General features: G+C 50.1%; 1 protein-coding gene across 2 annotated transcripts in view; it reads right to left on the bottom strand.

Annotated features, from left to right (window-relative positions):
- The window catches only part of LOC146194585 (regucalcin-like), a 64232-nt gene that overhangs the window by 29805 nt on the left and 21557 nt on the right, over window positions 1–12870 (bottom strand). For both annotated transcript variants that reach the window (XM_084596083.1, XM_084596082.1), the window contains one exon: window positions 938–1132. In XM_084596083.1, the coding sequence (XP_084452209.1) occupies window positions 938–1132 (195 nt within the window). The remainder of the gene's footprint in view (window positions 1–937; window positions 1133–12870) is intronic.

Raw genomic sequence — 12870 nt, 5'->3', positions numbered from 1 at the left:
TCACTCAACGCGCATAAGAAGAGCGACAGCTGGCGAGGGCACGCATCCGGAACCAGCAAGGTCGAGACGCCCAGCGTTACGATCACCGCCACCGTGTAGTGACTTTCGAACCGGGCGATAGAGTGTGGCTTTGGACTCCGATTCGACGTCGGGGACTATCCGAAAAACTTCTGAAGCAGTACTTTGGCCCATACAAAGTTCTCCGTCAGCTGAGCGACGTCACGTACGAAGTGCTTCCGGACGGCTTTTCTACTCGTCGCCAGCAGAAATCCGAGGTTGGCCATGTCGTGCGCATGAAGCCGCACTTTTCACGAGAAAATTAGCGCACCATCTACCGCATGTTTCTTGCTTTATTTTTTTATCTCTTCTTTCGAATTCATCAAGTTGACATTTATTTTTTTTAGACAGGGGGTAATGCAGCGTGTGCAACAGCAGCCGCCAGGCGGCTGCTCATCGAGAGTCTCGTGCGCGGACTCGAAGAAGTGCCCCGTGGCGTTCGAGAAAAAGCTAAAGTTAGCTGCCGTCTCTCGGTGCTCCGAACCTCCTCTTCTGCGCCTGCTAGATCAACCCCCCATTAAAACCCAACCTTCTGGTTACGGGCCTAAACGGCTACGTGACAATATAAGCCAACAGTGTTTTCGATAAATGCTGGTTGTCAGCACTGCTCCGTGTTATACCTCGCATATCTGCTTGCGATGTCCCACCAACTGGCCTCTATTAGGCTTCGAACGGTAAGGAGCCGAACTAGCCAGCTGTTTGAAAGTACATGATAGTTGCTGAAGATCTAATGAATTGAGCTCAATTTTTACATACGCCCTTTCATTCAACGTCACAGTGTTTATGTCAAGAGCTGGTACATATTTTGTTTGAAGCTGCACTTCCCACGAAACGCCACGACCTCCGGTCACTCCTCTCTGATGTAAATGCGCATACGCACCTGCCCAGAGGCGTCCGAGGGCATCACATTTTCCGTCGTTGATGCGCGTAGCCACCGGGGAGTCCTTGTCTAGCATCTCGGCCAACAACGTCTTCTGCTTGGTGTCCATGTCCAACCGGTAGACACCACTGCCCATGCAAACCAGCAGCTTGCGGTTGTCCTCGGCGTACGGAATCAAGTTGCCGACCTCCTCGTCTGCGCATACGAGGGTCAACAAGGTATTTAAACCAGGGTAAAGTAAGCGGCCACCGAGTGGGACTACAGCGTATTGCTCGTAGCTAGGGATGTCACTTATATAAAAACCATTTTAACATTAGCAATCTAGCTTCGCTATCGAACGGGATTCGAGCCGAATACTGGAAGAACTAAATCTGATAGAAATCGAATATTTCTGCATAGATTTGCCACTTGGCGGCCATTTGTAAAAATAAAAAAGAAGAGCAGACCTGCGGGATATGGAAGTGAAACGGACAAGCTGCTGTGCGATGCTGCTACTCAAAAAGCTGATGACCGTATTAGCCATTCCAAGCGGAATCTTAACACAAAGCCAGTATACTGATTTCATGATCGACAGTAGGTAAAGATGTTTACATTTTTCGGTCGTGCCACGATGGAAAAATATTAAAGACAACTACAGGAACTGCATTGGGAGAAAGCGAAAACATTAGCGCTGCGGCAACATTTCCTTAATTTTCATTTTTTCTCTTTTATTGCGTTTATGTTATTTGTTGATTTATTGCACTTTACATTTTATTCCGTCAAAATTACTGCAATGCTCCGCCGCAGTGTCGCAGTGTTTAGAGTGCTCAACTTCTGTTTTCGAGGATGCAGAATCGAATCCCGACCGCCACGGCCACTTTTTGATGTAGGGGAAAAGTAATGCGCCCGAGTTCTGCGCGATATCAGTGAAGGTTTAACAACAAATTTTCGGAGTCCTTCAGTACAGCGTCTCTCTTATGAGGTTAAACCTCATAAGAAAAACATAGCGGACTAATTATTATGTCCGTTATTTATTTTATTCTATTTAATTACAAATATAATACGTTGTACACATCATTATTAGCATTATTATTATGTTAGTATTATAGAATTTACAATGACTTATCATCATAACATATTTATGTAATCTTTTGTTACTTTCCCAGGCAGCACAGAATATTGGAAACCGGTGGTCCTACAAATGGCCAGCTTTCCCGATATGTGCTCAACATCTGTTAAGCTAATTTAAAATACATGCAGTGATGGACCAAGTCTCACGTGTTCTTCTAATGCTGGCACTGTCGTTCGAAAGTGTTGCCGATAATGGACCAGTTATAATATGTTTTCCAGATATCCGCAAAACCGACTTTAGAAACTTGGCTTCATTGGACCAATTTGTCTTCCGTTCACCCACTACCGGACGTGCGACCATCAAGAATTGTACATTGGACCAATTTGTACTACTCCTATTATAGGCGTGCCGGTTTTTAAAACCCTGTATTGGACCAATTCCTTTCCGTCAACCAATATCCAAGACATCACCGACAAAGCACCACGTTGTCCCTCGTTGTCCTGACATCGTTTGCACCGCGCTGAGGCCTGGATATATTTGATTTCAATATAATATTTAGTGTTAGTCGAATCAAAACAGGGATCGATATTCGTATAACTTAATACACTCGTACTACAAGCAATCCGCCGTTTTCACAAAATGGGGCGCCCTCTGGGAGTCGTTGAAAATTCGTCTGCTACTGGTTGAAAATGCCCTTGGGAGGTGCAACCCGCGGGAATTCACGACTATTACGACAAACAAGACCACTTGGCTTCATCGCAAAGAAAAGCTGGCATCTCGACCTCTGGTTGCTGCACTTCCAGGTACCTGCATTGCATATACGGACGCATCAATTATAGAAAATGGTGGTAGAACAGCAGCTACTAGTCCAACACACAGCGAACTAAAGGTACATAAAGAATATGTGTCAGAATACCCGGACCCGCTTGTGATGGAACTCTGTGCAATCCGCGATGCTATGGAGGCCACAAATAAAATAGATTACGTAACAGAAGCCCACATCTATACAGACTCCTTAGCCGCCATAAAACAACTGAAGAAAGTGACGAAGACGTTGTGTTACCCAGGAAATCCACGCACTCAATAAAAAAACAAACATATGCATCCAGATACATTGGACACAAGACGATGCTGAGAATGCTGAGCAGAGAAAAGTTGACCATCTCACACACGAAGTTCCAAACACTAATACGCCGCCCACCAGGCTCCCTTTCGATGCCTGCTCCGCTGTTCCCATCTTAGCATCCTCTTTAAGGAAAAGTACACGTGCTCTCATTCCCCCGTTTACATTCCCACTCCCTCGTAACTTAACGAGATTGGAGGAGGTTTCCCTTAGAAGGATAAGAGCTGGGGCGGCCCTTACCCCATCGGTAAAATGCCGATAGGAATCGCAAGCAGACATCGGACCAACCACATGCCCGAAGTGTTCCACACCAGCTGCAAAAGTGGATGTTCGCCACCTGCTATGGACTTGTGCAGGGACAAGGGCATCAAGGACACAGATTCTGCGCGAAGTGCGAGTAACCACAACAAGGGAAGAGGACTTTTCTAAATGGCTCACCAACAACGCTAAGAGCGGGAGCCTGCTCCGGTTCCTCACGGAAAACCATTTACATGAGTTTCTATAATATGCCTTATGGCAAGCTTGCGTACAAAAAAAAAAACAAAAGGTGCAGCCGCCAGCAATATGACGGTTTGTGTTCTTGACAGCTACCGCCATCTATCGTATACGCCTATCACAAATATTAACTACACCATGGCCTCCAAGATTGGCTACGGCTGCGCCGATCGTGGAGGCCAAGACTGCGCGTGCACAGCGTGGGTTAGTGGTTCGTTTTGAAACAGCGCAGAGCCGTGCATGTGCAAAGTAACCCTGTAAAAAAGGTGAATTCAATGTAATCTTTGAGAATAACATGTTGTTACCTCTATAGCCTTTTTATTCGATCATGTACCCTGTGAGTGAACTTCATTTTCATCTGAGCGTAATCATCATCGGTCATCGTGGTGCGGGAAAAAGACGAAGTGTGGATGAGCTGTGGCTAGTCGGTAGCTGCTGCTTCGGCTTATCTCAAATAGAAAGCTGAATTTGCTGGTGCATACTTCTGCCTCACAAGAGGTGGAGCTGAGTCCTGATCCCGGCGGGCTCAACGCGGCACCCGCTGGAGCTCCGTTCCGGTCGTGTTCTTGGCGGCACATCAACCGCCATGGCGCAGTCACATCAGCCTGCTCTGACTACAGTTCCGGCGCCTGTCGCTACCGATGGGCATCCGACGGCTGCCCATGCCTCCTCTGCACCGCTGACGTCCCAAGGTGCACTTCCTCCTCCACATTTGACCCGACTCACCAAACTTGGTCAGTTACCTCACGTCAGCGCGCCCCTACTGTTTTCGCCCGTCTCCGGAATGATGACGTCGAAGACTGGCTACAACAGTACGATCAGGTCGGCGCTTTTAACGGCTGGGACACTTCTATGAAGCTACTCAACGTCTCGTTTTACCTGAGTGACGTGGCTAAGACGTGGTTCCTCAACGATGAGGACGCCATTCCTGACTGGCTTCAGTTCATGACACAGATCCGCCAGATCTTCGGAACTGTTGGTGCTGGTCCGGCCTCTTTCCAAAAGAAGCTAGAGACCCGCGTGCAGCTTCTAGGCGAGACATACTCATCCTACATTGAGGACGTACTCGCCTTTTGCCGGCGAGTCAACAATGCCATGGTCGAAGATGAACATGTTGGCCATATTTTGAAAGGAATTAGCTCTTTTGCATACACAGCTCTAGCTGCCCAGAATCCCGTCACGGTATCAGACATTCGTACCACATGCCAGCGACTTGACCACCTACAGTCGCGCCGGCTCCACACACTTGGAATTCGAGCCTAACTCCCGAAGCTGATCTGCGCAGCATGATCCACTCTATTATAAGGGAAGAGCTCCACAATGATATTTCGACGGTGCGTTCTTTCTCACGGCCACCTGTTCAATCTCCTGAGTTGCGTGGCATTATCGAAAGGAGCTTAGTTCACTCACTCGTCCCATTACTACAGAGCCACCAGCCCTCCTACGTTCCGACGTATGCTGAGGTCACTGCGGCACCTCCTCCTTGTCCTCCTGCCCATCATGCGCCTGTGCCATCCAGCCTCGCCGCCCTGTCCCCGCGACAACCGGTGTATAGTAATTGGCGGTCTATTCCACTTTGGCCAGTTTATTTCTGCTGCGGCATCCGCGGCCCTGTTACACGCGTCTGTCGCCGAGGACTACGAGATGAGCATGCGAGCTACGGGTACGTTCGACGTAACGACGCGTACCAGCTTCCTCCTGGCAACTATTACACCGACTATGACCTCTGTCGCTCTTCCTCTCCGTGGACTTCCCCAGACCGGTCATGACAGCACGGCCATCGCGTCGCCGCTCCCCATCACCCTTTCGCTGGACTTCGTAACCCCTTCGCCCTCCATCTTCAGCTTCTGCCCGCCACACGGAAAACTAATTTCTGCAGTTTCCGGAGGTAAAACTGCACCACTTACCTCGCTCCAATCCCTCCTCTGCTCCCATCCAACATGTTGACTGTATTCGTTGAAGGAAATGTACTGGAAGGTTTAAACGATACCGGCGCCGCTGTTTCGATTATGCAGGTTAACTTGTGTTTAAAACTCCGAAAAGTGCGCACTCCTTACACCAGTCCTCATTACGTGCTGCAAATGGAGAGAATATTGTAACGACTAGAAGGCGGCAACCCATGAACGGATCAGTCTCACACTCTCAGATTCGTCCTTTTTTTCCTCGGTTTCGAGATTCACGCGGCATTGTTTCGTCCTCTTTTTCCTCGGTTCCGAGAGGCACGCTGTATTACCCCCCCCCCCTCTTCGAAAGCGGCGACTCGACCCTGGGAGTGTCCTCAAACCAGATGTACGCAGGAGAAGTAGGGAACACAAAGCTGCACACGCACAAAACATCACTCCCTCTCATAATACGGTTTCATTCGCACTACATGAACAGTTTCAGCACTTGAGCGCCGCCGTATTGAGGGTTGTTGATCCTGAGGAACAACATCATAGGTCACGTTACTAAGACGTCGAATGACCTCGTATGACCCAAAGTAACGGCGAAGTAGCTTCTCTGAGAGTCCTCAACGGCGCACTGGTGTCCACACCCATACAAGATCGTCAGGTTGGTAGTGAACGTCTCGGTGTCGGAGGTTGTACCGATTGGCATCGCGGTGTTGTTGACGTTGAATACGGCACCGTGCGAGCTAGCATGCTTCTTCGGCCCGCTGCAGAAATATGTCGACTTCAGCATAGGCTTTGGTGGAATCGTTGCCATGACTTATGGGTAGCATAGCGTCAAACATTGTGGTGACGGGACGACCGTAGACTAGCTGGAATGGCGCAAGACTCGTTGTCTCTTGTCCAGCCATATTCTATGCAAAAGTTGTATACGGAAGAACTTCATCTCACGTGTGATGTTCAACGTCGACGTATATAGAAATCATGTCTGCAAGTGTTCTATTGAGACGTTCAGTTGGTCCGTTTGTTTGCGGATGGTAAGCAGTAGTCCTACGATGACTTGTGCGGGTAAAACTGACGAGAGCCTGCATTAGTTCGGCCGTAAAGGCTGTACCGCGGTCAGTAACAATAACCGATGGGTCACAGTGGCGCAGTACGATGAAAATAAAAACTGGGCTACTTCCGCAGACGTTGCACGGGAAAGTGGCTGTGTCTCGGCATATCAAGTTAAGTAATCCGTCGCCACTACTATCCATTTGTTCCCTGACGCGGACGTTGGGAAAGGACCCAGAAGATCTATGTCCACTTGCTGGAAAGTGGCTGTTGGCGGAGGTATCGGCTGAAGAATCCCTGCAGGCTTCATCGGAGGTGTCGTTGGCCGCTGGCAATCACGGCATGTTCTCACGTAGTGCTGGACTGAAGGCAGCAACTTAGACCAATAGTACTTTTGTCGAATGCGTGCGAATGTTCGCGTGACTCCTAAATGACCAGCCGAAGGATCATTGTGGCATGCGTACAATCTTTCTGGCCGGAGGTCGGACGGAACAACGGGAAGAAAGGTTTTCTTGTTGTGCTGAAAAATTCTGTTTTATAGGACGCGATTGCGAATGCTGTAGGAGGACACAACCCTTGCGAAAGCACGTGGAACAGCTACATCAAGGACTTCGAGAGGCTCAATAAGCGGGCGTAATCCGAGGTGAGCCCGTTGACGTTGGGCCATGACTACCACAAGAAACGGGAAGTCGTCGTCTTCGCTGTCGGGAGGGGCAGTATCAACTGGTGCACGCGACAAGACATCGGCGCCATTGCGCTTACGGCCGCGCGTGTATATAACCGTAATGTCGTACTCTTGGAGACGGAAGCTCCACCTTGCAAGCCGTCCAGAGGTATCTTTGGGGTTGGCTAGCCAGCATAACGAATATCACTCACAGCACTAACAGGGCGTCCGTAAAGATAGGGTCGTAACTTAGTTATCACTCAAACTACTGCAAGACATTCCTTTTCTGTGGTTGAGTAATTTGCCCCTGCTTTGGAAAGAGAGCGACTCGCGTAAGCGATAACTTTCAGTGCCATTTTGCCACTGAATCAGAACGGCAACGAGTTCAGAATTACTGGCATCGGTATGAATATCCGTAGCAGCGTTTTCATGAAAATGGGCAAGTATCGAGGCGGCCTGCAGTCCCCGGCGTAACACGTTGAAGGCATCCTTTTGATCTTCTTGCCACGCAAAAGGAACATTGTCTCGGGTAAGAAGCGTAAGAGGCTCGGCAATCGATGAAAAATTCTCAACGAAATGCCTGTAATAGGCACAAAGCCCCAAAACCTGCCTGACTTTTTGTCGGTTGGGCGCGGGAAGTTTTCCACAGCAGCAGTCTTGTCGGGATCTAGTTTCACGCCCTCAGCACTGATAACATGGCCAAGAAAGCGGAGCGCCTGGAATCAGAAATGGCATTTCTGCGGTCTTATCGTCAGTTGGGTTGAATGCAGCGCCTCTAGTACCATTCGCAGCCGGCGAGGTGCTCCTCAAAACTAGACGCGAAAATGACGACATCGTCTAGGTACACTAGGCACACTTGCCACTTCAGTCCAGAGAAAACGGTGTTCATCATTCGTTGGAAGGTTGCTGGCGCAGAACGGAGACCGAAAGGAAGCACTTTAAATTCATACAGGCCGTCGGGGGGGACGAAAGCTGTTTTCAATCTGTCTTTTTCGTCCACTTCTATCTGCCAATAGCCATTCTTAAGGTTAAGCGACGAGAAATATTTGGCATTGTGTAACCGGTCCAATGCCTCGTTGATACGCTGGAGCGGGTATACGTCCCATTTCGTTACCTGATTTAACTTACGATAATCGGCGCTGAAGCGCAAGGTATTGTCCTTTAATCTTCACCAGCACTACAGGCGAAGCCCAGGGGCTAGTAGACGGCTGCACCACGTCGTTTCTTGCACCTGGCTTTAAATAGACTCATGTTCCGATGACGACACGCGGTATGGGTGTTGGAAAATCGGCTTGGTCTCAGTGTCAACCATAAAGCTGTGTTTGGCTACTGGGGTGAGCCCAACTTTCGAAGACGTTGCAAAGCATTCAGAAAAATCTCGAAGGAGCTCTAGGAGTCGCCGCTCAACCACCGACAGATTGGGATTAATGTCTACAGGATGTCGGGTGCATCGCATCCGGCTGGCGATGGCGGCGCCAGAGTACAGTTGTTCAGTGGTTCATTAAAGTCGGCAGCATACGTGATGGCCGTTCCTATAGTAGTGCGCTGAAACTCGGCCCCAAAATTCGTAATCCAGAGCTTCGCACAACCATCCCGCAAGTGAACAAGTCCTCTTGCAACGCAGATCCCTTCATCAAGAAGCAGGCCCACGTTCCTCTCTGCCAGTACGTCATGGTCGCATGGTGAGTCGCTTTCTACCATGACCATAATGCTGCACCTTGGTGGGACCGTAACGTCAGCAGGTGTAATACGTAAGGCGGTTGATGAACTCTCGACGCTAGATCTCGCAATGAATTGGCTCGGCGAAAACGTCACACGTGATTCTTGCAAATAAATCATCGCACCGTTAGCCTGCAAGAAGTCCATGCCGAGTATGACATCTCGCGAACAGTGGGTAAGAACAACGAAGTCACCAACATAAACAAATCCGTCAATTGCAACTCTCGCAACGCACCTTCCAGCCGGGGTAACAAGGTGTCCCCCTGCCGTGCGAATCTGAGGCCCAGTCCACTCGGATGAAACTTTCTTCAATTTCCTGGCTAACCGACTGCTCATAACTGAATAGTCCGCACCCGTATCAACTAACGCGGCAATGAGAACATCTTCGATAGAAACCGGTATGTCCGAAGCTGCGCACTCAGGTTCATCGTTACATGACTCCGTCTGATGGCCGTTATCTTATAATAAACGTGATGGAGGATGTTCGGCAGCTCGTTCGTCAGCGGCCTCACCTCCGCAGGTCGCTGTTCCTAGGTTTCCCGACGGCTCGGCAAGCGCCAGTGCGGTATGCAGAGGGACGTGGCCTTGGGGAACGATAACGGGAAGAGGTAATGACGCGGAACCCGTATTGTGGGATGTCTGGGGGACCAATATGCGCCGACAGGTATTCCTCGATTTCGGGTGGTCATTCACCGCTCCGAGGAGATCGTGCACGCGGATGAAAGCCACGACGTCCGGCGCGGCGGTACGGACAGAACCTCAACATGTGACCGGCCTCGCCACAGTGGTAACAAAGGGGCCGCTGGTCAGGGGCCCGCCAGACGTCAGTCTTTCGAAACCGTAATGCCGCGTCCCTCTCGGAACCAAGGAAAAAGAGGACGAAGCAATGCCGCGTGCATCGGCTAGGAGAAGAGGATGACGCGGGCTTGGTTCAAGTGTAAGGGTGTCTAATCTGTCTCTAGGAGAGTCGTAACCACTATGGTGCTGGTTTGGATGAGGCGCAGTGGTGTTGGTTTTTGGAGAATCGCACAGGGTGTTCTGCTGAAGCATGGTTGCGTACGTAGGCCCACTCGGTGGCGGTGGCAGCACAGCAGGCACAGACGGCTCCGGGACGACTTGCCTAACTTCCTTACGAACGACCTCTGCGAGTGACGGAAGCCTCGATGACGACGTTAAATCCTGTTGCTCATTTCATTTCATTTATTTCATCCTTAAGGGCGCGAGGGCATTACATAAGGAGGGGCTACAGTTGGGGTAAATACAATCTTGATGAAGGCAGGCGCAGTTAACACAAACACTACAAATTGTAAAAGGCAGGAAAAATAAAATAAAGTGCATCAACGTATCCGTGGGATCATGCAGAAAAGCAACAAATGCACGTGCGGCGGCAAGTAAAGTTAAAATCCAATGAATGATTGATGGTAACACAGATGAAGTCCTTACACATCTTGGAAATGACTAGCGAATTTTGTGCGAAATGATTTGCGATCGTAGCATGTAACTATGTCTTTAGGTAGGGCATTCCAGAGAGTAATCGCGTAGGGGAAAAAAGAACTGTTCATAGCTGAAGTGCGGCTCCTGATACCTGCTATGGGGAGGCTGTGGCTTAGGCGATTGGATGTTCTGAGCGGTGGTTGCAGCAAAGGGTGTCTGGAAGCAGGGTGGTAAAAGAAGCTGTGCAGTAGGCAAAGACGGGAGATGCTGCGGCGCGGCTTTAGATTGGGCAGGGAGATAGAGCGTTTAAGTGCAGTAATGCTGATTTCTTTGGAGTATTCCGAAGTGTTGAAGCGGGTTGCACGATTTTGGAATGCATCTCAGCTCTCCTCTGACCACGGATCGAACAATCTCCCTTAAGGCGTCACGAGAACCGTTGGAGCCGTAAGCGTAAACGGCTGGTGACATGGCGGACACGTCACGGTTACGGTACTGTGCCCTGTGTTGAATTGTTTGTTCCATCATGGTGGCCTCCGCTAGAAAATCTGATGTGCCGGATGGATTGCGCACTAGCCCAGCAAATAATTCTTGTTTCAACCCACACATTAGGTGGCGCACTTTCTTCTCAGACATATTTGGATCAGCACGCCTGAAAAGGCGGGTCATGTACTCTTAGTACATTGCAACTCCTTCGTTCGGGGCTTGGCAGCGAGATCGCAGTGCCGACTCCGCACGCTGCCTTCGGTCGTTGGCGGTGTAGGTCGCCAGTTGGCGACCCGTTCGAATTGGTCTAGCCAGTCATCAGCATTCTCATAAAGTTCAGTATGGAAGCACGGTGGCTTTCGAGACTGGAGGACGACGAACTGGGGTGAACTCTCTCCGTTAGCCACAATGTTCGTGTTCGATCTATGCATGGTGGTCACAGGCGTCTAAGACAAAGGCCCGCACTCTGGCGACTGACCTCGGAGGCGACGGCTGGTACTGCGGTGGACCGGTGTCGAATCAGTGGCAACTCTCTGTTGCCCTTGAGGGTGGAACTCAGCAAAAGGGGAATCGACCCAGCACCTGCACCAGAAAATGTAACGAGTAGAAGGCGGCAACCCCTGAGCGGATCAGTCGCACACACTCAGCTTCGTCCTCTTTTCCTCGGTTTCGAGAGGCACGCGGCAATATTAACCCTTGTGGAGGGTGTACAACCCGAATCACCATTGACGGCATCTTGCACTTCATTGAGTTTGCTGTCCTATCCTCCTGTGTCTATCAACTCATCTTCGGCTGGGATTTCCTCCAAAACGCCTCAGCAGTCATTACGTGTTCCCCTCCCACTCTCGAGGTCACTGAATGCAACATTGTTGCCGATAGAGAACCACCTTCCTCCCGCTTAGTTATGTTTGCCGATCACGTCCTCTATCCTGGCAACGAAGATACTCTTTCTGTCGCTTGTGACGCCATCACCGATGGCGACGTCCTGATTACATCCAGCCAGCCCTCGTCTCCTGTCAAGAGGTATTATCATCAATGGGTCACTTCGCTTCTTCAGCGGTTCTTCTCTTCTCGTCGCCTTCAAGACCACATCAGAGCCCATTCTTCTGCGCGATGGCTCTACTGTTGCATCAGTTGCCAGCCTGTTACATTTCTTCCTATTTCCACCTCCGATCGCTCTGATACATTCCCTGCCTCACTCAATGCAGCCCGTCGCCGCAGGATCAGCACGGATCTGACAGCAGACCAGGCAGACGCATTGCTCGCTGTATTGAACAAGCACGCAGACTCGTTCGACGTCGATTCCGACGCATTGGGTCAAATCACTGTAGCAACCATCGCATCCAAAGAGACGGATCAGGCACAGTTAGACGCCGGCCATATCGTGTCTTCAATCGAGTGTAAGGTTATTCAGGAATATGTTGCTGGCATGCTTGCACGCAACATCATATGACCATCGTCCAGTTCCTGGTCATCGCCTGCTGTGTTAGTGTAAAAAAGACGTTTCAGTTTGATTGTGTGTAGATTACCGTGCTCTAAATATAATCACCCGCAAGGATGTGAGTAATTTTCTAACTGTCGTTCCACCCAACCAGGAATTGGCGCGAAATAGTTCGCTGTCCACACAGGGGCGCGTCACACCAGCGGTGCTCCTCCGTCAGGGACGGATGTCTTGGGCGAGGCAGAAGGGTCTTGAGCAGTTGATTTTAATTATTAGTTTTATATACATCTATTTACACATGTGCACTTTTACAGGCTTGAAAAGGCATAGTAAACACGGGAACTGGTAGTCCTGTCTCCCTGGGAGAGACTCCCAAACTCGACAGAGCCGATGGTGCAGGGCACCGACCAATGACAGGACTCAGCCAAGAACACCAAAAGAACCTTCCGCAACCCTTGGCCCGAGCTCCCCAATCACTGGCCATAAGCGACGTGATTGGGTCAAGAAAATTCACCCTCGCCCCGTGCCCAGTCACCGCTGTCCGCAGCGCTGCTCCCGCACTGAAAAAGTGCAGGCAGGCGACC

This window comes from Amblyomma maculatum, chromosome 3 (genome assembly GCF_055883805.1).
Source record: "Amblyomma maculatum isolate TAMU_Amacu chromosome 3, ASM5588380v1, whole genome shotgun sequence".
NCBI classification, from domain to species: domain Eukaryota; kingdom Metazoa; phylum Arthropoda; class Arachnida; order Ixodida; family Ixodidae; genus Amblyomma; species Amblyomma maculatum.
The sequence above is the reverse complement of the archived record's forward strand: the minus strand, read 5'-3'. Positions and strand labels throughout refer to the sequence as shown.